The 27,735-nt window shown below is 40.8% G+C and overlaps 1 protein-coding gene across 1 annotated transcript; it reads right to left on the reverse strand.

Moving 5' to 3' along the window:
• Positions 1-24: 24 nt before the first annotated feature.
• On the reverse strand, positions 25-27,410 carry frem3 (FRAS1 related extracellular matrix 3). Its single transcript, XM_023957553.1, has 24 exons — positions 22,235-27,410; positions 21,263-21,352; positions 10,677-10,823; positions 9,882-10,112; positions 9,670-9,795; positions 9,300-9,551; positions 6,736-6,885; positions 6,438-6,647; positions 6,155-6,352; positions 5,901-6,065; positions 5,594-5,776; positions 5,396-5,526; positions 4,100-4,258; positions 3,715-4,018; positions 3,501-3,632; positions 3,079-3,410; positions 2,798-2,990; positions 2,612-2,716; positions 2,191-2,318; positions 1,982-2,116; positions 1,781-1,907; positions 1,508-1,695; positions 1,284-1,430; positions 25-1,214 (listed from the first exon to the last, which is right to left on the reverse strand). Exons 1-24 carry the CDS (start codon positions 27,261-27,263, stop codon positions 666-668), a joined length of 9,411 nt encoding a protein of 3,136 aa, XP_023813321.1. The 5' UTR covers positions 27,264-27,410; the 3' UTR covers positions 25-665.
• Positions 27,411-27,735: the final 325 nt, after the last annotated feature.

The following is a 27,735-nucleotide window of genomic DNA, read 5'->3' on the forward strand; positions in this document are numbered from 1 at the left end:
AAATGATCTGTCTGCTACACAGTAGACTCATCCACAAAATAGTTTATATTTGACAATTACAGTTCTGATGTTTTTTAGCACCTAAATATCATTTGGCAACTGAACAGAGATTTTTCAAGTGTCATCAGGGTGAACTATCATCACATGCACTCTTAAATTGTCATCAAATTCCAGCTATAATAAGTTTAAATTTCCTAAAAATGAATGTAGGCTTTTCAAAATAAAAGTATCTGAAAATCCAACCTTGCCATGATCATCCAAGTATCTCTTTCATTTAACATTCAGTTCACTCTAATGTTCTCTTGCAACAAAAAATTAATCACATTATTTAAAAAAGTTGAAATGATTAAAAAACAGTTTTCGTCTTGGACAAGCTTGCATAACATTTGTGAAATTGCTTCATTTACTGCATGCAATTGTAAACAGATGCAACATTTTACAACTTTCAGCTGACAAAAGAGATTTGTGCATCCCTGTGAGAACAACCATCATCAGAAAGCCATAAAAACAGTAACATTCTCTGTCTGCAGACCCCAGGCACTGACGTGTGCTCTCCAGAGGCTGCACGGGGCTCTGTTCAGTGCAACACAGGTTAGGCATCTAAAGCACACTGAAGGAGACTATAAGTCTTTAGAGGAGATGGATGTTTGAGGGGAGGTCCTCTTTTAGACCTCAGAGCTGTCTGAGCTGCTCCACATACCTGCTGGGCCACAACTGTATCCAGCGTAGGCCGAAGAAGAGGAGGTAGTATACGGGGGGAAGTGCTTTTCTTTCTCCTTCTTACGCCGCAGCAGCAGAATGACTATGGTGGCAACGAGGCAGATGAGGAGAATCATCCCCCCGATCCCCACCAGCATGGGCAGGAAGGATGTATCTGGGTGCCTGGCTGAACTCTCCAACACGGGCCGCTCCACCGGGTCACGATTGGGGGACCATGGCTGCCGCTGGCTGATCACCATGCGGTCGCTTCGGTCCAGAGCGATGTGCTGGATGTTGGTGCCCCGGCTGTTTTCAACACCAATGTCCCTGGCCAGAGGCGGCCCAGAAAATTCAGAGGCCGCACGGCGGTGGCGAGCAGCTGTGTTGGGCCCCTCAAACGAGGAGACGCTGTGATGGAGATATTCCACGCTGCGCTTGCCAATGTTGCGGTTGGCATTTTCTCTGGAGCGAACGGTGTAGATGGCGTGGATGAACCATTCTCGACCAGCAGCAACCTGAAAAACCAGCACAACAGATTATGATCCATCCTCCCCTCTAATGTGTGGATGCACACAATTTCTGACCTGGAAGAGCGGTGATGAGGACAGGGAGAACCCATCTGAGCCTGGCTGTCTGATCAAAGGCAGTGCTCCTGCAGTGTCCTGAGCCAACATGGCCTGGAAGGCAACATCTCCAAAGGACGAAGCTTGAGTTTCTGGTTGAGCTTTGTCCTGCCGAACAATCACCAATATTTTTGCTAAAATCCACATTTTCTTCCCTTAATATCCCCAAATCTCTTATTTTTTACCAAAATCTTGAATCTGTAAAGTAGTGAAGGAGCATCTGCCAGGCAGCCATACTCCCAGTTTGTAGGGTTGTATTTGGGGACGTATCCATCTGCTCCAGTGCAGAGGAAGACTTTTTCAATGCTGCAGGAGAAGGAGTCACCCAGGTTCTGAACGGGGTCTACCATCACGCGACCATATATTGTGGAACCTGGACAATAAAATAAAAGAGGTAAAGAGGAAACTGCTCACCATCTCAAAAAACTTGCAACCACTAGATGGCAGTAGTGTATTACCTTCTGAGAACGCAGCATCAGTCCCTTCTCCAAAACCCATGGAGCCATCAGACAGCCAGAGCTCCTTCTTGGACAGCAGGAACATCTGAGTGTTCAGACTGAACTCTGCTGCCACTGGATCACTCACCTACAGAAAATGCATCACACACCTTATAGCAACTTTGTTTTTGGACATACTTTGATTTGAAATAGTTATCAAACCTGCTGGAAGCGAATGTCAATGTCAAAGGTAAGGGGCTCTCTTGGATGGCAGACAGGAGGGATGCTGAATTCTCCACTGGGAGATGCAATGCAGGGGACCAGTTTTACAGTGTAAGTCCCAGAGTAGTCCCGCACCTAAATGGCAGACAACCCAATCCTCAAATTGTTTAAGGTAAAGTTCCTTTGTTACCTCTTTCTTTTTGACTCACAGCAAAGTCAGAGACAAAGTTCCACTGCTGCATGGGCTGGTTGTATGAGGGCTCAGTCCGGACCAAGCTGAGTGTAAATGTCAGCCCGGGATGGTCGGCACACATCACCACAGATGACACACTGGTTCCTGAAAGGAAGGGGTCATAAACTTTTACAGCTGCTTTTCCTTCATTTTCAAGTAATTTTAGAGGATCTGCTTGTGTCACTTTTCCAACTGTAAATGCTCTATGATCATTTTGACATTTGTTTAAATGACCTCTGGCACTTTCGCACAGGAAGACCCCTAGAGGCGGAACTCCAGAAATAGATGAATATAGGATGTGGGGTATAGAGTAATCCAATAGGCGGCTGCCTGTGTATAATGACCCCATAAGACCTGTTTATGGTATGCATGTGTGCACGCTGGCGCCGTTCTCATACCTGGATGAGACATAACAAACTGTCCCCTGAAACGGGCCTCGGTCTTGAAGTTGACCACGAGGCGGCCCTCTTCATTTATGCGCATGCTGGTGGGATACATGGCTCCTTTGAAAGCAGAACACAATTTTACAACTTCACACTGGCTTTGCTTCTGTGAGAATATTCAAGAAAAGGCTAGAAACCTACCTTGAAGCTCAGCTTCAGGTGGACTGCCAATGCCATCCTGCCACAGAATTGCTGTGTCGTATACAAAGGTGAGCTTAAGCTCTGATTGCAAGTCAAAGTGCTGCCAGCCTCCAACCGCCACAGGGGAGTGGAAGACATAGGACACAAATAAAGGAACGCGCAGAGTGACATAGGACTGGACCAAGTTCAGCACCTGAATCAGTGAGAGAGAAAAACCTTTGAAGAAGCTGATAAAAAGGTTTGTGTACTACTTGATAAAGCTAAGCAGCACTTGCACATACTTGTCCGTCGGTGCCTATCGAACCTCCGCAGTCATTCAGCAGCTCTGACATGTCGTAATAGCTGGTGAACTCCCAGAGGCAGGCCTCCAAGTTCAGGTTCCTGTAGAAACGCAGGGAATTGGCTGAACGCATGATGGTGTTGTACTGGTATGGCGAAGTCTCGCCGATGATTTCGGGGTTCTTGGTTGCGTCTGTGATGAAGCCATGGCTGGTTTGGATCTCATTGAAGTCCAGCAGATTGGAGCAGCGGTGGTTGCCCACCCGTGTCCCATCTGGGCTCAGGGTGAGCTCAAAGTTGGAGAGAGGTCTGGTAGAGATCACTGGCAGCATTCCTGGTGAGAGAAAGCAAATCTTATGTTAAAATATTGACATTCAATGAGGATGGGCAGTTGTCTAAAAGTGCCAACAAATGTGACGCCTACCATCCATGTGAGGCATGTTGACATTCAGTTTGATGAGATTGGGGAAGTCTGCGTCATCCGGGCCAGTGTAGCGGATCTTAGCGGAGAAGGGTTCTGCTCCAACAGTTCCTGGGATGCGGGGCTGGCACATACCTGTGAGCAGGTTAGATCAGCTCAACCAATTCCACTAGTACTACTACATGTGTGAGTGGTAGTTTGCTGTGCCTCGGCGCACCTTCCTCAGTGCTGATTATGACGATGGAGCTGGAGAGCTCCAGACCAGCATCTCCGTTGGTATTGAAAGCCCTTGCTGCACACTGAACTCTGGACCCAGCTTGGAAGTAGACTGAATCCAAGGTGATTGACTTGGTGTTGGTGAAGAAGGTGTTGGTGTCCACCTCCCTAATGGGGCTTGTCACTCCATCTGGTCCAGTAGGAGCGCTCACTAGCCAGCGGTACTGGGTCAAAGTGTCATTGATGTTCTCCGCAGAGCAGATAGAACCGGTTTTGTCAAAGTCGTGGTACTTTGGATTGCATGCCTGGAGGGAAAGAAAATCAAGAAATTTGTTTTAAAATGTTTAATGTCACAATTTATTGAAAAACAAAACAACTACACCCACCGTCACACACACGACTGGGTATCCATTAGGTGGGCGGGGCCTGTCTCTGCTTCTGCCTGTGTCATCATACATGAGCAGGGACACAACCTGAGGAACTGCAGGGAAGGTGACGTCTGCCACACTGTCCATCTCCTCAATGTACACAATGGCCTTGTTCATCTAGGAAGAAGAGGGTAGACGTCATTTGGTCCCCACATTTGCAAACTTGAACTCCCAATGCATCCTAGGAAGCCTTTGCTCAAGTTAATGCACAGTTTTTGAATCATTTCAAATGAACTAATAGCATTAATCTAAAATAACACAGTTTTATTTAATTTAACTGGATTACAGTAAGAAACAATCTATTATTGTGTTAAGGATTTAGTAATATTAGGTCAAAATGTACTTAATTTTTAAGTAAGTGTTACCCCTTTCCACTTTTTTATGGGCTTGTAACAATTAATATGACTCAATTTTACATCAGGTGGATGTTTTTTGTTACATACTGTAAAAAGAAGTTTTACCCTCTAGGTCTCTCTCTTTTTTTCTTTTATCATTTGTTCAAGTAAAACAATAAATAAAATATTTAAAAAGAAAATATTTAAGAAATAGTTAACCCCTCGATGCCTGAATTTATTTCCATCTATGACCAAAAATGCACTAAATTTTCCTTTCAACTAGATGCTAAATTAAGGTAAATTCAAAGTTGAAGTGGTTTGATGCATATTTTCATCGAAAGGCGTCCAGGGGTTAACTCTGTTTTTGAGGCTTTTTAAAACTGAATCTTCTTTTGCAGGATTATTACCAAAGACGGTATTTCAGACTAAACAAAATTCCACGTTTAAAGTGGTGCAGGAAATAATCAACTGCTTTAGCTTTTCTTTTCCTGTTTTCCTGAAAATGTATGGTATTCATACAGACATGCGATTAGAAAAACCTTTTTTTTATTTGCTGTCCCAAATCCGTTGGAATTTCACAGTTTAATTAAGGTCTAATGAGGAGCAAAACAATACAGGAGGAGATGACTTGTCTGTGTAACGTGAGCGGTGTGTAGCTGATGAATGGTAGAATGTCACGGTTCTGTTTATAGGATGGTCTTTTTTGCTCCGCATCTCATTCCAGAGGGAAAAGCTTTTTATAAAACTGCGCTGCGGGTGTGCTGACAGCATTGCCAGCTGCTGCCGGCCTATTTTAACACAGGCTGACATGACATGACAAGCCGCGTGTTCATATGTGTAAACCTGCAGAGCTGCACTCTGCACAGACTGGACTCCAGCGGCTTTGTACTTGGGCGCACCACTTGATTTTTAAACCCACCTGTATTTCTGCCACCATGTTGTCATCGGGCTTCATGTGGACAGTGAAGGCCTCTCTCATCTCTCTCTGTCCATCATACAGGATCTCGATTTCCACAAAGTGTTCCCTGTCGCCCTTCTTGAACTCCACATCTTAGACACAGACATCGTGGTGAGCATTCTGCAAAACGCGACACAAGCTCCGACTGTGTTCCCTTACCTTCTGACAGCGGGTTGTAGTCCTCTCCAGAGGTGGCAGAGCCATCTTTTGTGTGAACCCTAACCACTGATACCTTTGAGGTGTCTCCAAAACGCAGAATGGGAATCTTCACTGTTGCCAAATTACCCTTCACTATGGGTTCACGCACGCTATACTTGATCTCAGAAAACTGGATGATGGCCTCTGAAGGAGAGGACAAAAAGAAACAAATGCAATTTCTAGGATTTTTCTTTTCTTTTATGCAAATTAAAATGCTTTGGATAAATTTGCTCTCAGCCCATGCATTTCCTTCCTTTACAGTACATACTGTCTTTGTTATCTGTGACAGTGACCAGCACTTCCTTCTGCTCCCCAACCGCGGCTCCATAAGGAGACTTGCTCTTGGGATTTCCCAGCACCAAACGAAACTCCTCGTCCTCTTCGTGGATGGAGTCGTCCATCAGCCTCACCACACACAACTTCTCGGACTCACCTGAGGACGAGAAAATGGGGAGAAAACTGAACAGGTGTGAAGAGATCAGAGATAATGAGAAGCAGAAGAAGAGCTAAATAGTGTCTCACCTGGCAGAAAAGTGACAAGCGATGCATCTGTATTTGGCCTTTCCATGTAATCCATCATGACCTGAGCAGAGCCCTGCCGGGTGTAACAACGCACTGTGGATGTGAGGCTGATGTCTCCACTGCGGTACAGCATGGCTCTCACTTCCCCCTCCGACTCGTCCACCTTGTAGCTTCCTTCTTTAAACTGAACCTTTGGCACTGGCAACACAAAAATCCCATTATCCAAGGTGGTCTTCAAAAGGTTTTTCTGCAAAACTTTTGTTGTGCACATTATTTTGCTTACAATCCGTGACTGTATCGTTGATGGTAATGGTTGTTTTGCTTGGTTCTCCCAGCACAGCGTTCATGGGCATCCTCAAGACCAGATCAAAAATCTCAGGCCCCTCCAGCTCCGGCTGACCCAGATCATCCAGGATGGTCACTCGAAATGTCTGCATTGTCACTCCTGGGGCAAAGTCCAGGTTGCGACTTATGCCAACGTAGTCGAGTCCAGCTATCAAACAAAGGAGGCACAAAGTTTCTGGAGTTTACTGCTGTGAGTCTATAACCAGTGAGTCCTTTGAACTGCTGTTTTTTTTTACCTTCTGCAGAAACAGGATCACTTTTCCTGGAGCGGACAGTGACCGTAGCAGTCTTGGACAGGTCGGTGCCTGTCCTCCAGACCTTTACCTCCACGTAACCTGAACTCTCATCAACCGTATACTCAGTCTCGCCAAAGTATAAAGAAGGTTCTGTGGGATAAACACGGAAGTCAAAGCAAATACTATGCTACTACTGTGCACTTTCTAGATGTCTTAACATTCAACAACACAATCAAACATTAAGTAAAAAAACTTCACACATGTGTGCTTCTTTGCAAAGAGTTTAAACACAGGTGAGCATGTTCTGTCCAATCCTCTGCTCGGTCAAATTTTCCTCCTCACTTGTCCAACTTGACAGCTGTCTCTGATCTCCACTCAAAGACTTGAGGATAAAGCTGAAGAATGAGGCGTGGGCTCACACAGAAGGATGTGTTCATAAAGGGATGTTTCTAGTTTGAAGATGGAGAGGTTGATAAGAAGCCTGGTCAGGGGAGAGGAGGCTTGCAGAAACAGTAGAAGCAGGGGCCAATTTGAACAAGGGATAAGGGCAAGAATTCAAAAATTCATCTCTCATCACCTTCATATAAAAAGTGCTTTCATCGCTGTGAGTCCAGCTAGTGTTCGGAAAATCAACTGACAGATTTCCACAGCTTCTCATTCAAAGCTGAGGGCAAAGAGTGAAAAGTAAGAGCCGTAAAGATCTTCACGGATCATGTTCACAACGTTTGTCGCAATCTGAAAAAATGTTATGGGTAGGAAACACAGACCAAAAAATAAATAAGTAAATTAAGAAATTCACTTACAATGAAGAATCCACCTATCATGAAATATTATGCTTCATCTTTCATGATTTTCACTCAAACCCCCCACAATTAGATTTTTCATTAAATAACATACATTCTAAACTGTCAACATTTTATGTATCAGCTTTAAAGAACCCCAAAACATTGAGGGTGAAATTTCTAGACACTTCAACAAATTACATTGATTCCCAATGAAAGATTTTTGTAACTTTTTTATCTTTTTTGGGGGAGAATGCCAACATGGCAACTTTGAGCTCAGCAGGGGGGAGATTTGGGTAAACAGAATGACAATAGAAGGCTGATGTTGGTAGAATTCCAAACCACAGGTTTACTCAGGCAGACAGATGGTTTTAGAAAAACACAGACACACTCTGAACCAGATTTATGGCATGGCTTTACTTCCTCCAGACCCTCCAAGAAGAAGCATCGCGATCAACTGAGATGTTGCTTTTTTCTCATGTTTGAATGTGCAAGCTGGTTATTTATCTGTGAAGTTCAAATGCCCCCCAAGCTAATGCAGCAAATTCTATGTAGTGAAAGCTGCCACAGTGGCAAAGAAGATGCGAGGAGGGGGAAACAAAGCTGGATATTCCAGTCTCAGGAGTCGTATTTCCTTTTCACAAAAACTATCAAACACTGGGGACGGCGGGAAAACATGTCAGTCATGGAGACAATGGTCCCCCCTTTCTCTACCACCTGCTTTTTAGTCCCTGCAGACAAAAGGATGGCCTCTGCATCTCCCTCAGCTCGCCCGAGTGTCAATGAAGATGGTGTTGGGAGGGGGATGGGCGTGTCACTATGGGTATGCAGCAAGATTTAAACTTCTTTTAACGGTTCATGTCTCAGAGTCCCCCAACACCTGTGCTTTGATGCATTTTATCTAATGCAGGCAGACGGACTGAGGACAGAGAGCAAGAACTTTGAGACCACGGACTTTGGAAGACTTTGGAATCACAGAGTCTGGAAAGTGTCTGTGAGATTCTTGATTGGAGATGTGTGTTATTACAGTAACTGCCCACATGAGTTACTTCTTGTCACTTAAGCCTAAAGCTATATTTGCTCTGGGCATGTGACAGTAAACCTGCATTCTTGAACGTACATTTAGCCCATGATGTTCACACTGGACAAGAGGAAAGGGGCTTCTTCTTCTTCTTCTTTTTCCACTGTTTACTAGCACATGTCCAACAGCTACAGCTGGAAGAGGCTTGGTGCAAAATGTGGAAGCAATTCAAATATGGCCAATGTTGCTCCAGGCTTTTTCTTTCACAGCTCTGTTCCGATATAAGACAGACTTGCTGTCATGTAATTCTGACTGCAATTCTTAATTTCTCCTCCATGATCAATTTTCAAACGGTTGGCACTTCCGTGTGTTAAAAAGGGACATCATCAATACATCAACACCACCAAATCTGAGTCCCCCTGATTGGTCAAAGTTCAACCAGGTTTAACTTCAACGTGCGTTTGCATTGTTTATGTAGAGCCAGAAAATGGTTGTCGAAACTTGTGTGACACATGAATGCAATAGTTTTGAATGCATAAACCTGAAATGCGCATGTGCACGTTTACATAGACTTTTCCTTGGAAGTGGTCACGTAAACGTACCTTAAGAGGCTCCTTGAACCCAATTTTCCACACACAAAATCTTAAACTATTTCCACAAAAGCTACTTAAATATAACAAAGCACTGGAAACCTCTGTCTTCCCATCCTCATTTCTGCTGTACTCGTTCCACCCGGCGGAGAGAGAAAAAGCGCCACTCACCATCATCACTGTGTGCCAAAATGGTGACTTTGGCTGAAGGGAACTTGGCACCCAATTGGCCCCCCATCGGCATACTGAGGCTGACATTGAAGCTCTCCTCGTCCTCGTAGAGGGAGTCATCAATGATAAGGATGCGGCAGACCTTTTCATGCTCATCCTTGTCAAAGCGCAGCACAGAGGTGTGATCCTCCGGCCGGCTGATGTAGTCGGAGTACGACAGGACAGTGCTGGGTATGGTGCCAGTCGCAGTGCCTGGAGAATTGTGGAAGCAGACAGAATGATACACCATGGGCATAGAAATGAGACAAATACAGTTTTTATACGAGGATGATAAACTAAATTCTATAAATATAAAATGGGTTCCTCTCACCTTGCTGAGTGTAGCAGATGACCATCAGCTCCTGGTTGGCATCTCCTGAACGTCTCACTGGAACTAACAATTCTCCAATATCCTCTTCTATTCTAAATTCAGACTGAGGAATGAAGACAGTCGATTCTGTATTGATAAAAAAAGTAAAAATTTAGACATTTATTTAAAAAGTTAGAGCATTATTAAAGTATTTTAAAATGCCAAACTTCTACCATCTCCAGGGTCCACAATCTCCACGGTTGCAGTGTCAGGATATTCTAGCACAGCCATGACTGGGTCTGACAGCTCTATTTCAAATGTCTCCGAGGTCTCAAACTCCTGGTCTGTAAAGATCTTCACCCTCCAGGTAGCTGTGGTCTGGCCTGGATTGAACTGGACCTGCTTCTGGGCTTTTCCTCTAAAGTCCTTGTCCTTCTCAGCTGTGCCATCTTTAGTCGCAATACCTGCCATAGAGGACGCAAGTGTTTGGTAAGCAAAAAAGGCTTTGAATTAGGGCTAGATATAGTTGCCAAATATCTGAATCCATTCAATTTTGAGTAACAAGTTCAGTTTAATTAATCTTTTTTTCTCAATTTAGAACTAATGTAGTTTATCTATATAAAAACAGTTCCCACATTATTATTAATTATAATCACAAAGGTGAAAATTTCACAGAAAAAGTAATTTTTTCGAAAAAATGCCCCTAAAAGTAAAATCTACCCATGAATTTGATAAATTAATATTGGATCTTATGAATGAAGATTGAGTTATTCGATTTTTTTTTAAATCTGGACCTACTTAAATTTATGTATCTTAGGTTTTCAGGTGAAAAAGTTAGGGGCAGCCATCCACTGTCAAAGGTTTAGTGTAATTTTGTTGTTTATTGTATTATTAAAAAGGCCAAAGGTTGAGAAAATGATTTCATATTAGCTGATTTGGGAAACAAATTATTAATGAAATATGCTTCTGCAATGATAATCTAATATGACTTGTCATCAAACTGTCATCACATCAATATTATTACTTACTGACAAAAGACGTTTCTCCCAAATAGCCTCTGCGTTTCAGTATCACCTCCAAGACTTTGGCATCTTCATCTACCAAGTAGTATTCCCGCTCCAGAGAGACCCAGGCCCAGTTGAGCCGGAAAGGCTGAGGTTTCAGTTTATTTCCAGCTACAGAAAGGGGGAAAAAAAAAATCAAAGCTCTTTTTCTTTGTACTGTAATCTAATTTGCTTGAGTTAGGAATCAGTGAAGCCCATGATCTGCAATCTGAGGTGGGCTCACAGAAACAAAAGAAGGCATTTGGAGTTTGGAAATGCAAAATCCTGATTATTTTCCTGAGGCATCCCTAAAATTAAATGCAGCCTGTGAAGCTTTTGATTCTCAGCCACTTCCAAATAAATGCTATGTCTTATTTTCAACCTTAAAATGAGGATTTGGCTTCTACACTTAAGCGAAGGAAAGACAACCCAGGATTTAAGTGAAAAAGTTGGGGCTGCATGTGTTAAAGCCGACTCCAAAGTGTGACTGGAAATGCAAAAAACCCCACCTCTCATGCTAAACGCAAGATCTTTGCCTTAGTCTGACAAATTCTACACATTCTGGGTTTATTTTACTTCATTTGCATGCTTTACAGTTTATTCAATAACTTTTTTGGATTATATTTATAAAAGTTTTCAGATAAAAAAATAAAAATCAATAAAAGATCTCTCTCACTCTAATCCCATGACTCCTGTAATCCCTTCAAGTGTCATCTCAGTTTAGATCCTTGGTTTGATACGCTCTATTTAGGGTACTTAAAATAGCAGATTCTTGATCATAATCTGAATAGTTAGACCAAAATCTGCAAACACATCCTTTGTGTTATCCTTCAGTGAGGTGAACCTGGTGACCTGTGATGTGTGATGTGTGACATGTGGCAGGCCTGGTGGATTATTTCAATCTGAATCACAGAGGTTAGAAAAAGGAGGGCTGTCTCGGTTTGAACAGCTGGTCAGCCCCAGGAATCTACAGGAACTAAGAGGAGCAAGAAACATTTATTGAGATTTTAGGGGAATGAAAAAAAAAATCAGTCTACATGAGACTGCAAGTTATCTTTTAAAAGGACACGAGAAAAATCAAATCTTGAAAACAAGAATTTAGGCTCATATAAACAAACTCTGAGCTCAGGTTTGCGTCAGTTTTGAAGAATGAGGCTGCGGTCCGTTTATGCGATGTGACAAAAGAGAATGAAAGCACACAGGAGGGTGTTGTAATTTGGAATGAAAGGAGCACACTTCCTCAAACCCACATATCAACACTAGAGTGGTCACTGTTTAGGAAAGCTGCATGCACCTTGAGGCAGAGGCAGCAGAAGCAAAAGGAGGTGGTCACAGCAGGTGCAAAATTCAGAAAAAATGACAAATATATTCAAATAGGTATTCTATTATTTTGTTTGTTTTCTTCTGAAGTTAAACACAAACAATAAATCTACAATAATCTGATTGTTTCTGAGCCTGAGATACCCTTAAAGCTACTAAATGAACACAGCTAAGCCAAAATGACAGCATCCAGTACACTCACCTTTAGGTTTTTGCCTCTTAGCAGAACACAAAACCATCACGTGAAGTAGCATGAAATAATTTCATGGGCTGCTTTACCTTGTGATTTGTAATGTGACCAAAAAGACTTTTTAAATCAAAGTTCTTATAGTTAATGAATGATAACAATTAAAGCAACAGACCAAAATCTGCAAACAGATTTTGGTCTGTTGCTTTTATGTGGTTAAAAAAATATGCATTTTCAGGCCAATGCAGAAGATAATTGATTTTGGTCAAACTTTAGTTCCTGATGTGTCAAAATTGACAGTTGCTCTTCAAAAATGTGTAACTTTTCATGGTCTTTTTCTGAGCTTTCATTTGTGTGTGTTTCAAATTACAGACTACAATTTGTATCAAACTTGCATCCAACATAAAGCTAATATTATAAAGCCTACTGCATGAATAATGCTAATCAATTTGTGATGCATTCATAAAGGTTGAATAATAAACATTTTTAACTGTATATAATGCATTAAATATTGCACTTAGTAAGGCAAAGTAGTGCATGAAAGCGGCTAAAAAATTATTTAATAGTTAATTAATGCTTAATTATGCATTAACTAACATTAAGAAAAGGAGTCTTAATATAAAGTGTTACTGAAGTGTTTTGGCATTTAACTCAGTTATTTCTTTAATTCTCTTACAGCTTTAGGATAACGACATGTACATTCTGAGTGCTCTGTCTATTTAAAGAGATGTTCAAGGAGCAGTTGGCTCAAAGTAATAGGGACACCCTTGAAGGTAGAGATATGCCCTTCTCTTAAAGAGTTTGCTGGCTAAAATCCCAACCTTGGAATAATAGATAAATAAATAATAATAAATAAACACAAAGCTTTATGTGCCCTATATTTTAATTTTGATGTTACTTATGAAATATGTAATTAGCCAGCTGGATCAGTGCCCTTGGTATTTTCATTGACATTGACTGACATCCACCCATGAAAATGTAAAAAAAAGAAAGAAAAATCTTAAGGATTTAACAGTAAATAACTCTTTGACAGAGGTTTTTCGACACATTTTCTGTACAGTACAAAGTGATCAACTGTTAAATCCAGAAGAGTCAAATGATGTTTATGCTGCCTCCTTTGGGTAGACAGTGTACAGTTTAATATTTAAATAGTAGAAAGTTATATTTGGATGGTAGATTGAGTCTTAGGCTGGCATAAGAAGTTGTTCATTCATCGATGTTGTCTTGAAGGGCATGTTGTTTCATCCATGTGAATTTGTTGAAAATTTTGTGAAATTTGTGTTGACATTATAAAGTTTTTGTAGAACATGATGAAATGAATTCTACGTGCTGGTGCAAAGTAAAAGAGAAGTTGAAATCTGGAAATCCCTGCCAATTTCTTGAACAGAGTGATTGCAATGATTTTAACTTCCAGTTTGTTGCAATTTCAGTGTTCAGAATGATATTTCAAAACTAACTTCATCCGGTTTTTAAACATTTTTTGCATGAAAAGGATTTTAAGCAGATGGAGAAATCATAAAAACTGTAAAATATAAATGGTTAACTTAAAAACTGATAGCAAAGTGGTTTGTAGGTCAGAGAAATATGTGAAATGGCAATAAAGAAGAACGAAGATTTCATCAATTAATATTAGGTATTTCAAGTGATTTTGTATTTATGTTTTGATTACAGTTTTATTTTAAACCATCCAAGAATTTATGGGGAACAGACGCACGCCATCATGGCAAAGAGGAGAGAAATAAGTGGTTGCTGGTTGATTTGCTGGTTGATTTAGGATAACCCAAAATAATCATTCTAACAGTATATAATTTATTTAACTAACTAACAACATGAGTAATTGACAATAAAAGAGGAAGAATTGTGTTTGGGCTTTTCTTTTTTGTATTACCAACCCATTTAATTGTGTTTTTAGGCAGCTTTAGAATTTATTGCTCAGCAATACAAACACTCTTCTGTCTAAAATGTATGATGGGGAAATGGTTCTCTTTTAAAGATAAACTCTGATGAAAATAGTATTTCTAGTGCTTTTAAAACGTTCTTGTGGCATTTTTGCGAAGACGGAGGACATATATAAAGAAAATTAAGATTAAAACTGTATTTCTAAGTATTTCTTTATTCAGATTATTGGGACTCAGTAGCAGATGCAAAAATGCCCTCTGTAAAAGTATGTAGGTGTGAAGTAGAAGCAATAACGGCAAGCCTCAAGCTCCCAGCTCCGTTTCATTCCGATGCATCCACTTTTATTTAAATAGATCCATGTATGTCTTTGTTTTCCTCGTCTGAGCTGGCATCTGGCTCAAAACTATACGGCTGGATAGCTCCAATATTTCTCAGCATTTTTTTTGCATTGGTATTCTTAGGTTGGGGTTGTTAGAGGCTGTAGGTTAGTGGGAGACAGTGTAAACAGATGGATGATGGAAAGTGAGGGAAGCTTACTCCAAGTCAGCAGTTACACCACAACTCAGAGGCAAATTCCTAATGAACTACTGGCGCTCTAGAGAAACTATGTCCTAGAAAACAAAACAGGGTTTGTGTTTTTGGATAAAAATAATAATAAAAAATGGCATTATGATAATTACAAGACCACTAGGAATCCTTTTATAATAAAATCAAAAGATGACAAGAGTGGGATTTTAAAACCTTTGGCTATACTCAACACTTTTAAACTTAAGGAATTTACTTTATTTAGGAATAACCTTAGGAAAAGAAAAACAAAACTACTACAGTTTCTTTTGGGTTGACAAATTCAGTGTTCTCTCATTCCTCTTTTGTCTCTCTCTCTCCTGCCACACAATGCATGGAGCAGAACAACAGCTGTACACAAACCTCCTCCCCCCATGTTGCCCTTCCTCCCTGAGAAACAAACTGAGAGGGACAGGAGGCCGCAGTCTGGGTGGGCCAGGTTTACCACCATGGTGTACCTCCCATCCTGCCCCTACATTGTTCACACCAGCAGAAGTGAGGAATCTCCTTTTTTTTCCTGAGTGCTTTTGTTCTTGCTGTCAGACTGCAAGTTCTGTATCTGGCACGAGTCTCAAAGAGTCGAGAATTAACCAGGGTTTCTCATAGTTACACAGAAAACAAGCTTTTAGGGGAGACTATGGATGCAAAGACGGGTTGCTGTCGAAACAGCCTCTGCTATGTGATTTCAGATGTGATTGATGGTCTGATTTACAACAATTTTCACGACACTCATTCTATATTGGACTCTAGCACTAAAATCCAACGCTCCTAGTAGCTGCTGGGGTCAGCTCACATTTCCATTCGCTCTCAAACTGACAGTCATCATCATTTATTGTGGGATGACAAGCTTTATAGGCTGCAAACATTTCCACAGGGCACTGTTGGCGGCAATTTAATAAATTAGCTTGACTGTTATTCATCCCTCAGATGAGCAAACACGATGTATGAGAGATGCACTTCCAGTTCAAATGTCCATATGAAATAAAGACTGGCAATGACGAAAGAATTTAGAGATTGTTCAAATACCAGTAAACATTAAAGCTGCAGATTTTTCCCTGCAGCAGCACTTTCTTCATGAGCTCGTATTTGGACAGCACTGCTGGCTCCATCTATACATAGGTGCAGAGGGATTGTGGGCCTGGCTGGAGATATCATTGGAGCGGAAGGTCAATATGAGACTTTGGCGCCCACAAGTATGACGCAAGGAAGAGCAACCTGCTAAGAATATCCTCATCAAGTGACAACCACCCGATTACCACGTTTCTTCATCAATCATTCCGTACGTATAAAAACAGGGAAGTTCCAGTAAGCCGCTCACTGTATTTTAATCTCAAGAGTTGCGGGTTTGACTTGAGAGGCTTTAATGGTGAAGTAAACAGAAAAAAAAACTAAACGTGAGACGAGTCATTGACTTCCTCTATGCTCTCCAAGGAATTTACAGCAGGAGGCAAAAAGTCTGCAGAGATTCTGCAAGCAATTTGTCACGGTCTGAGAGACACTTTCTCTGTGATCATGGGTCACAGAGAAAGTGTCTCACGGTCTAAGTGACACTTTCTCTGTGACTCCTGATCGCCACACTTGGCGTCAAAGTGACACATGGGGAAATATAATAGCTGTGAAAACAGTACAGAGAAATGTCATGTTTTTAAATAATGCAGTCTTGACTAAATTAGATTAAAAAAGAATGACTGAAACAGATGGATAATTCAAACTTGTGCACAATTAGTTGCTTTAACACTTGGGTAGTTCAGCAGACTTCGTTAAGACAATATCAAACTTTTCTTTGATTTGGTTCACTTTTACTCACAATTGCAAAGGTACTTATGTGGGGACAGTGTTACAGGAAACAAGTTTTGACCAGAAAGGAAAAGGAAACAGAAAAAGGAAAACTGACTCCTATGATTATTATAGTGAAGGATGATAACAATCTGGTCTGCAGCACAGTTTGTTTGCAATCACACTGTGAATCACACTGAACCACACTAGGGTTCATTTGGAAGTGAAAAACCACTGATGTCAGTGTGAACCCTTTTTTGTTGTTTGGTTTGAAGAAAAGCCCTTTCCATTCCTGCAAAACGAGGAATTTCTAATTCTGATCTAGACCAAAGAGCCTATAGTGTTAAAAGTGCCCCTAGTCTCTGTGGAAGGTCAGTCATAGGTGCATTTGTCCATTTGCTATATCTCAGCATTTTTATGGCTATAAATTATGGGATGGCCTCGAAGAGAGACCAGTTACAGTAAGAAACCTCTGTCTATTTATCAGTTCTTTCAGTGTGTTCTGAGTCTCCTGTGGGGATTTCTAAACCATCCCACTAGCTCTTCGGAATGTGGAGGAATAGCAGAACTGCAGAACAGACTTTGCAGTCTGGGGCTGAAGTTTGCTCCATAGCTTTGAGGGGGACCCTTAAAGTAAATTTTCAATGCAGGGCTGCCTCACCCTGCCTGTTTCTCAGCTCTTCCTGCACTTCTTGCTGTTAATCACCTGGATTAGGTTTGTTCAGTCGATCAGAATGAGTCAGTCAATCTGAAGAAAGCAGAACAGAGAAAACAGGCAAGGTGGTAGATCTAGAGGACCAGGATTGGGAAACTCTTCTTTAAAGGACTTTAAGGGATCTCATGTGATCATGTAGTTTTTTTATATTTAGCATTATCTATACCTTACAGTTTCATGAAACAATTCCCCTTCCCCACAATTCAGTTCAATGGTGTAAAATACGGTTGGGTTCTAAACTGAGAATTGTGGCATCCATAGTTGCTTTATGACATATAAAAAAAGTAAACTTTGAAGTACTGGTAAATCAAAACCAAAGCCAAACTAAATATTTGTAAGAATTTTAAGGCTTTATGTCAAATGTAAAACAGTTTTTTCTGTGGAGCTTTGTTACATAATGCTCTGACATAAGATACAAGTTATAAATTCAGACAAAAGTCTAAATACTTAGGGCCATTCAGAATGTTCTTTAGTTTGCACCAAAAAAAACAACTACTACCACATTGAACTGAAATCAGCATTTTTTCCAGTGTGCTTCAACTCAGTGACAACTTTGGTGCACACTGCAACCCCTTTGCCACAGGGGGAGAGGACGAGAATAACTTATCCGCCCAAACATCAAAGCTCACGCTCTTGAAGCCATTCAAGCACCATAAATCAAGGCAGAAAACATGACAAAAGGAAAAAAGAGACCTGCAGAACATGATTTGTTACCACAATTTACCGAAAAAGAAAAGGGAATCCAAAGAGGATGGAAAAGAAGGAGTTGTCGAGAAATAGTGATAACACTCCTGAAAGGGTTCTTAGGGGAGAAGATGACCTTAGAGGAGAACAGAGTGGGGTGAGGTGGAGGACTGAAGGACCTCCTCCAAGTCACGGGGGGGTCTCAACTGTGGCTCCACTAGGTAATAAATCTCCTCTTACTGTTGACATGGGTGACATGCAAGATCCCCAAACATAGATATGAAGTAGGGATGTAAAGGAGTGTCAGTCATCATGAGATGCTGCATTGTGGTATCTGAGAAAACGGTAATTGTCCACCAATTTGTTGCTAAATTATAGGAAGGCACATCTTCTCTATATGTTTGGTATCAGAGAACACCTAGGTGAGATGATTCTCCTCTCTTCCCCAGACACTCACCTTTATAGTGAAAGCCTGCAAAAATCAGGCTATCTGAGATTGGGTTAAATTTTCTGCAGAGCTAGGAGTGTTTGACCCCAGGCTTTGAAAATGAAACCCCCTTGGGCCTTTTCTCTCACAAATACACCTGTCTGCCTCGGATACCACTTCCCTTCAAGCCCTGACTCAGTCTGTGCCGATGGAGTCTGGAGTCTCTGAGGAAGTACATTCCTCTCCTTGACTGAGAATGATCACATAACACTTCACCCACCAGGGTCCGTCCTCCCTTTGCAGAGCTCAGCCGACACACAAAAGAGATGTCAATGAATCCAAAGGTTTCCTTTTCTTCCTTCTATGTTCATTTGAAGGCCTTGAGTGTTTGAGCAATAAAATCCAAGATTGGAACCAAACCCTTGTGTCCCGTTGAAGGCATGTTGGGTTCAGAGTAATATTTGTCAAGTGTGTAACTGCTTGTAAAAACAAGTATTTATTACTTCAGCGTCTTACTGTTTGAATGACTGCAGGGAGTTTTTGACCTGGTCACTTCCATGCAGTTTATTGCTTGTCTCAGGAATTCCCTGAAGACAGAGCGAACAGGCTAACATTTCTAGGGTCAATGCCATCATTAGTAGGGGATTTAGTGGTCTAGTAAATAAATAAATAAAATAACTTTACAATACTTTGACAGACTATCGACCTGTCCAGGGTGCCCCCTACCTTCGCCCACAAGTGGCCGGCATCGGCTCCGGCAGCCCCGTGACCCCGACAGGATTAAAATGGAAGAAGAGGAATTAACGAATGAATGAACTTTACATTAATAGCAGCTGTTAAACTATTTAAAAAGATGACAGCTGTAATCAAGTGTCCTCTAATAATTACTGCAGCTCTAATTGAGTTCTTGAAACCTTAAATGCATCATTAAGAGCAGAAGAGACTCAAGAATCAGCTTTCCTGTACAACTTTGGGTAGTAATTTGCAACAAAACAAACAAAAAAAAACAACTATGTACAACAAATAAGAACCCCCCCCCCCCCCCCACAAATAAAAAAAAAAGGTCATGCATACATGAAAGTAAAGGGTTATGAAATATACCAAGCTAGCTCATTGCTTCAAAAAAGCCACCAAAAAATCCTTCAATCCTGAGATCTTGGAACAATTAATATAAAAATTACATTGTGGAATGAATCTCCACAGGTAAACAATAAAAAAAAAACATCATGTGCGACAGTATAGAGCTGCACAAGTTAGAGAAATAAGACTTAACATCCAGATGCCATTATTCAATTTCAAGACATCATGTGGATGAATGATAACCTTCATCATCAAGTGTGCATGCCATGTTAACTTGCACAATTCATGACACAATTCAAGCCAGAACATTATCTGAATAAAATGGCCTATCCTTAAAACATTTTCCTTTCTTTCTTTAGCTCACATACAACTCACTTTTATTGTCATGACAAAAGTAAATTTCTGCCCTGTGTAAAGTAGGACAGAGTTTATTCTGTCTTCTGGCAACCAGCCACTTTGACTGTCTGTAAGCCAGCCATCAATCAGCATGTCTGCACTGAGTCCCGCTCTGTTTCAAACTGATTGCCCACTTCCGACCTTTCACACATGACACCACCAATGCCTCAACTGTTGCTGTGCTTGTGGAGCACCTTCTTTAGATACTGATTATTTAAGTGCTGATAATCTCAATAAGTCTAATATGTTAAATATTGTGTCCATGGGTTTGGCAGTTCTTTGTGGATTTGTTTATGTAGCAGGTATGAGTGTGTGCCTGACCCTTATTTCGAAGACAGCCTGCTGCATTACATGTCTGGACAGGAATCTCTAAAAGGCTGCAAAGACCTTAAAGTCACTTCTCACATCTTTGCATCTTAGGGGTGATCTGGGGTCACATTTATATTGAATATATTAGGTGTTTTAAACCAAATTATTGAATGAATGCTAAAAAAATATCTGGTTTCCATCAGTGTCTTTTTTATTAGATTTGAAAGAAATTAATCACTGTGTTTCCAAATGAGTTAAAGCAAAGTCATGACATTGGAGTGTCAGCTCTGTTAACTGGAAAACACTCTTTCCAAACTCAGACTTTCTAGAGTGCAAATCTGCACTGACCTGGAGTTTGTCCTTCAGCACAAACGTCCCAACTGTTTTGATTTATTAGCAGATTGTTTGACCATTAGCATGCACTGCAGAGGCATGCTACTGCATGTCCAGCGTAACATTTGCACCAGGAATCACCCCAGCACTTCACACAAGTGGGTCATCGACTAGTTCATCTTGTTTTTATCTGATTGTTTTGTTTCCTAAATAAACCTTTTTTTATGTGTGTAAAATTATGAAAGTTATAAATATGGAGTTAATGTCCAGGCAAGAATATTGAAAAATAAACATATAAGTTCATTAATAAAACTGTAAAAACAAGGTGTTGTTTCAAGCCTGTGTGATTCTACCAGCTGCATTAAAGTAGCTATGAGTGAGTTAGTGAGAAAATTTTCTTTTTGAGCAAGGCTAAGTCATCTAGTGCCCATAATGATATTAAACATGTATTTTCCAGCATTTGCTCAAAAGCTTAGCTTTTAAATAGAAGAAATTCTGCAGGAAAAGTCAGGACATGGTGTACAGCAGACATACACAATATCAATGTCTTAAAAGAAAAATCCTCTTTGTTGTCAACAATAATAACATTTAAAACATTTCATGCTTTTAAGCCCACACTTAGTGTCTAGCTTTGGCTCCTTTGACTCCCTGTCCTCTAAAAGTTTCTGTTTTCTTTGATGTGAGCAGAATAGACGCTTCTATCAGGGGCAGATGAGGGCTACCCTAGGTCTTGGGAACGCAAACACATCTTAATTGACAAAACAGGGAGTTTCAGTATGAAGCAGTATACAAAACGTTTGATAGATCCTGAATAAAAATAAGTCTGGTAAACTATTTCTCAGTTTTTCTGCCTTTATAAAAAAAATAAAAAGGGTTCCTACCATTGTCTTCAACTGTGAAAAAGAAGATATCACTTGTGGCGTTGTTTCCATCCAGCAGCACATAGCAGATCTTCATTTCATTGATGTCAGCTGTTGGTGTAGCAAATAAAAATAATGAATACATTTAACCGATGGTATGAAAAAAAGAACCATTTTTTTTTTTAATAACGAGAAAGCTACAAAATAATTAACCAGAGTGATTGATGTTTTTCTTTACAATAAATACATTCTCTCTAAAAAAGTTTTTAAAACTTTTTTTTAAACAGCCAAGCAGCATGTGTGATGCATTGTTTTAATAAAAGTGGTATTTTACTCATTCAAACTATGCTGAGTGTAATAAAAAACACAATGGAAAAAAACCAAAATATCTAAAGAAGGCAACAACAACTCACGATGGCTGTAAAGTACAAAATGAATTGAAGGGACTATCCGTTTCGTACTATTCTCCACCACCAGCTGACTGAGGCTGAACTATTTTCTTCAACTTTCTAAAAGAGATTTAAGATTTTAAAGATTTTTCAAGAAACGATATATTTTACTTATTTGGCATAAAGCTATTTTTATTTTAAAGTCAAGGCAATTTAGCTTGTAACTTAAATGAGCTTATTTCTTGACAATTGCATATTTTGCTGTTTTTTAAGGTGACAAGATTTCATGGGTCTCCAACAAAACAAATTCTTCTCACATACTTTTGGTGTTCAACCAATCAAGCAGGCTATGCAGTAAACTGGTTTATTTCCGTTCTGAGGAAGATTTCTTTCTTGAACTATTGAACTAATATTTTGAATGATGCCTTCAAGTCATAACATGAATTATAATGGTTTACTTTTCCTTTAAACATCCTTAAAACTTTCCTGAAAATCATATAAATACCATCGTATTACTTTATGCAAGAAAGTCTAGTTGGTATCTCGACTTTTTTCGTCCTTAAGACTTATATTAAAAGAATAAATTTCATTTGTTCTATCTTACCTTGTGTGAAAGTCTTGATGCTGTTGTTGCCCAGGGCAGTGTTGATGATGAAGCCATGCAGTGGAGCCTCAGACACAGTGTACTTAAGGACCCGGTTAGGACTGTCTCGGTCTTCTGATCGAAGGACCTTACTACTGATCAGAAAGCCAAGGTGTCCTGTTTGGAGAACTTTCAGTGAAGGAGATGCTTTGTTGATCACAATCTGGGGTACACCGTTGTCCACTGTATTGATGTGAATGGTCATCATTTGGGGCTTGCGTGTCTCATAAACAGTATCAGGAAAGACATAAAAGTCTGTATGGGTCCCGTCTGTGACGGTGAAAGAGAAGCTGTCTTCATTGGTCTCAGTGCCGTCGTGCTTATAGCTGATAAGGTTTCTGTTCAAGTCTTGCTTGGTGAAAGTTGTGATTTGTTGGGTGTTGTTGAACAGCAGCTGGCCATGCACTGGAACCTGTGTGACTATGAAGCGCAACATTTTGTCTGGAGTGTCCCTATCATCTGCAGTCAGCTCAAATGGTGTGATGAGCTTATTTTCTCCTTCTTCTACAATAAGTTTGTGTACTGTTAAGATGGGTTTTTTATTGTCTACATCAGTGATAGATACCCTGAAAGTCCTGAAGACAGGATTGAAACCATCTGTGACTTCAAACTCAAAACTGTCCATTTTCACCTCGTCGTCTGAGGTGTGGATGTAGTAGATCTTGTTGCCAGCTAGTTGTAGCTGGGTAAAGGTTGAAATGGGAACACCTGGGTCGTCAGTACACTCCAAGTGACCTCTAACAGGTGCTCTTGTGATACTGAAGCTGAGGTACTCATCAGGACTGTTGATGTCGGAGGTACTGAGAAGGTCAGTGGTGAGAGTAACTTTTCCCCCTTCTTTTAGTGTCACACCTTTGTTGATAACATCAGGAAAAACCATGTCAATGCTTCCAATGTTGATGTAAAAGTAACGGTCAATAAGTGGATTGTTGCCATCAGTGACATCAAATTTCATCAAGTCACGAATGCCCTCCTGACCTGTGTGCAAATACTGAATAACTTGTCTGTCAATTTCATCCTGCGTAAAGTTCATTCCCACTGTTATATTTCCTAACACATCACCAAATTTGCTAACGCGCTGAAGATGACCTTGCCCAGGCCCATATCGTAGTACATAGGTTAGTTCTTTGTCTTCAGAGTCCAGATCTGTTGCCTTTAAAACTCCATTATTTATGACTTTTGTTTCTCCAATCTCTACATCTAGACCATCATTTATAGTCATTCTTGGAGTCTCATCGTCAACAGGAATCACCATAATGAGAATAGTTTTTTCCACTGTGTGTTTTCCATCAGAAAGCCTGACTTCAAAACTGTCTTTTGTAGTTTCAGAATCATCATGTTCGTACACAATTTCTAAAGCGTCTTTGATCTGCTCCAGGTTGAACCTTTCCACAGGGATAGTGCCCGTGCCAAGCTGCTGAACTATCATACCATGCTTTGGTTTTTTGATGATCTCAAAGAATAGATCATCTCCAGGGATATCAGCATCAACTGCATTCAGAATTGGTGTGTCAATAATGACATTCATGCCCTCCATTACTACAAATTCCCGGATGAAAATCTCAGGCTTTTCGTCATTGGCTGGAATTATGACTATGGGGAAGAAGTGGCGCTCAGAGAAGTTAATACCATCTGAGCAGCGGAAAGTGAAACGATCCTCAATAGGTTCAACCCCTTTATGAATGCTTTGGACATAGTAGATGTGACTGAGAGAGACGTCTTTAATGGTAAAGGCAGTAATGGCGGTCCCAGCTCTTGATTTCTCAGAACCCACTGCTGGGGAGATGTTCTCCACATAACCCGATGTTGGCTGGACAATTATAGTGCAGATGATGTCATCATTGTTGGTGTCAACATCCTCAGCTTCAATATGGTCCAGAGTAATGACATTTTTCTCCCCTTCAACAACAAGAAGCTGTTTCCCAACTCTGACGATGGGTGGTATGCTGTCAACAGGAAGTATGGTTACATGGACGGTAACTCCTTGGATTTTGTTGCCACCAACAACCCACTGTTCAGACATATCTGAAAGAGTTAGGTTAAAAGAGTCATGTTGTTTGACTGGTCCAATTTCTCCGGATGTATGGACATATGCCACCATTCCATTAATGATTTCTTCCTGAGTAAATCTCTCAGCAGGAGCCCCATTAACCAAGATTTCACCCAGTCTGGGAGGTTCTTCAACAATGAAAGTAAGCATGAGATCATCAGTGTCTTCGTCTCGACCCTGAATGATATTACTTGTAATTTGTGTTGCTCCAGTCTCCAAGACATCAATGGAAGTACCAAGTACACCACCTGGGAGCATAATTGTTGGAGTTTCGTCATCGACTGGCTCAATGGTAATCCTCACAGAAATGGGTACCTCGTGGAAACCATCACTCACAGAAAGCTTGATGAAGTCACTGAGGGATTCTTCACCACTATGTATATAGGTTAGGCGGCTGTTAGCAATGTCGTCCAGAACAAAATTTTCTCCGTTTGACATGTCAATTCCTAACTGCTTTAGCTGACCATATTGAGGAATCTGGGTCACAGTGAAGATGATATTTTCATCATCTGTATCAGTGTCAGTAGCATGCAGCTCCTTCGTGGTAATAGTATATGTACTTCTTTCCATCACAGTAAATCCTGTGTTGGTGATAAGTGGAGGCTTGTTATCTACTGGCTGTAGAAAAATTGTAAATAGTCCATCTGCTGTATTACCAGCAGTGTCTTCTACAACAAATGTAAATTGAACTACTTTTGGAGTGATGCCAAGCTCCTGATCTGGAGGCTTATAAGCTATTTTGTGATGATTGACCTGGGCTTGCGTGAACTCTGATATTATAGTGTTAGGGTTCTCAGTCAGCACAATTGCACCTAAGGGAACTGGATTGTTCTCATCTGTGTCAGTTGGTTGTTTTGTGATAGTGTATTTCAAATCCCTGTCATTTGAGTCTAGATCAGTATAACACAAGAAACTCTTTCTAAAAAATGTAAGTTCATATTCTTGAACTGTCATGTGGAGGGTTGTGCCTGGAAAAAGCTCTGGGGGTAGATCGTCAATGGGTTGAATTTTAATGGTGAATGCATGTTCAACAGATTGATTTGGAGGGTCATTATCATCTTGGACACGAAACACAAACTGATCTGTTACAGTGGTGGTACTATGCGGCCCAATGTGACGATAGAAGAGTTTTCCATTAAGGATGTCCTGCTGAAACCACTCGGTGACGACCCGTTCAAACATCTCATCCGTTTCACTGAATTTCCACTGAAATGGATCCTCTGGTGGCTCTACTTGCCTAAGCACAAGCTGTCCCACAGTAGAATAGGGTGCTTCCAAAACAAACTTAATAGTAGAGTCCTCTGAGTCAATATCTGTGGCACTCAAGATAAAAGGAGAAATTTGCATAATTTCATTCTTGTACAGAACCAGCCCGGTGTTTGCATTAATAATAGGTGGCTCATCATCAGTGGGAGCGATGGTTATTGGGAACAAAAATTCTACTTCATTTCTTCCATCAGTCATCCTGAAAATAATATTGTCACTGTATGTGTCGCTGCCATCATGCTGGTACACAACAATGCTGGCATCTAAATCAGTGGGTGTAAAGGACTTTCTGCGTGTACCGAGGACAGACAGATCTCCATGCTTTAAGCCATCGACAACTCTGATTCGTACATCCTGCAGGTTATCCTCATCACTAATCTGTAGATTCTGCGAGCTGGAGAGAGCTCTGGACTGTCCTTCAAACAATAACTGTCCGGTATTTTTAGTTGCAACCGGAGCCAAGGTATTCATAGGCTTCACCACAATCATAAAAGCAAACGGATCAGACACTGCACCATCAGTATCTACAATTTCGAACTCTAGCTGGAAAATCCTCTCTTCATCTGAGTCCTCTGCAGGTGGTTTGTAAGCTATTTTTAGGTCTTTGATGTCTCGCTGATAGAAAGAAGTAATGGGGAGGTTCTGATCGTCCGTGCTGATGATATAGCCATGCTGAGGGCTCCGAAAAGAAGTAATGTTGAAAATCAGATCATCTGGATCAGATTCAACATCTTCAGCAGCCAACATGTCACTTGTAATAGCTGTCATCACAAATTGATCAACTTCCATCATCATCATGGCAACAAAGCTGGCTTTGGGAGCAGTGTTTTCAGCCCCCTCCCTTATTCTAACCATCATTTGAAAATATTCTTGCATTATTGTCTTTCCATCATTATCTTGGATCTCTACAATCATTGGAACATAGTCCCTGTTTGGTGAATTGGTTTTAGCAGTGTGTTTGTAGCGAATCCCCAGCTTTACAAACTCATCACAGTCAACCATTTGGCCATCAGTTGGGTTATTCAAAAGTGCGCCATACCTGGGAAGACCTCCTGCACCAACCAGGGTGGTAATCTTACACTGTGTGACACCATCCTCAAATGAAAACTCCAAAGCTTTTTTGTCAATGGGATTGCTGTCGCCATTGAGCTTTTCAACATTGAGGGGCATATTCCTGGTGAGGATCTCGAGCTGCTGGAAAACCACCTCGACCTCCAGCATGAAAGGAATGATGACTGTGTCTGTGTGAGAGTCATACCGAAGCTGCAGCTTTACACGATCCGTGCTGGGGCTCCGAGATCCAAAATGAGTGTATTTCACTTCATTTGCTCCAAAGGAACAGGGAAACTTTTTCGGGGTCAAAATCCCAGGTTTCTGGCCAAATGGATCATTGTCCAGAACTGTGATGTGGCAGCGGTCACCAGGCTGAACTTCAGTAACAAGATCATTCACTGGGTCCAGAAACACGGATCTTCCAAAGGGTACCCTGATCCCATTATTAGCAACTATTATATTGTCTTCAAGAGGTCTAGACCTGTGGTAATGGAGCTGAGCAGGATCAAAGGATTGTGAGAAAACTGGAACAAAACAGGAGTTGAGCGATAAAGTCACAAGCAGGCATCTTAAAAGCACCCTCTTTTGACAAAGTTGGAAACTTGGCAAACAACCAGCCATGTCCACTGCTAGTTGCCTTGCAGTATGTTGCAAAAATCAGCAGCAGATGGATATTTCTGCTGCTGGCTGACAAAAAATCATTCAAAAAAAGTTTCTCTGATGACTTAGACAAAATCCTGTCCTCTGTGTGTGGGAGAGTCGTGTGTGGGGAATGCTGCTAGGCTCTGCAGGTAATAATGAAACAGTAGACAGTGACAGACATGGGCCCCTCCTACCTTCAGCACAGGGAGGGGAGACCTCCACCCCCCTTTGCTAATTTAAGAAGGATCATTGGAAAGGACTAAAAAAGTGCTGCACTAACCCTACTTTAAATCCCCTTTTCCCTACTCACTGAAGAAAAAAGTAGCAATGTGAATGACTTAACCCCCACTAGAAAAGATTCTGTTTATTTAACTCATTTCTTGTAAAATTATATTAAATGCGGGCATAAACCATGTTTTATTCAAACATTTTAAAACTTTAGTAGAGAATA

Source organism: Oryzias latipes, chromosome 1 (assembly GCF_002234675.1).
Source record: "Oryzias latipes chromosome 1, ASM223467v1".
Lineage (NCBI taxonomy): Eukaryota > Metazoa > Chordata > Actinopteri > Beloniformes > Adrianichthyidae > Oryzias > Oryzias latipes.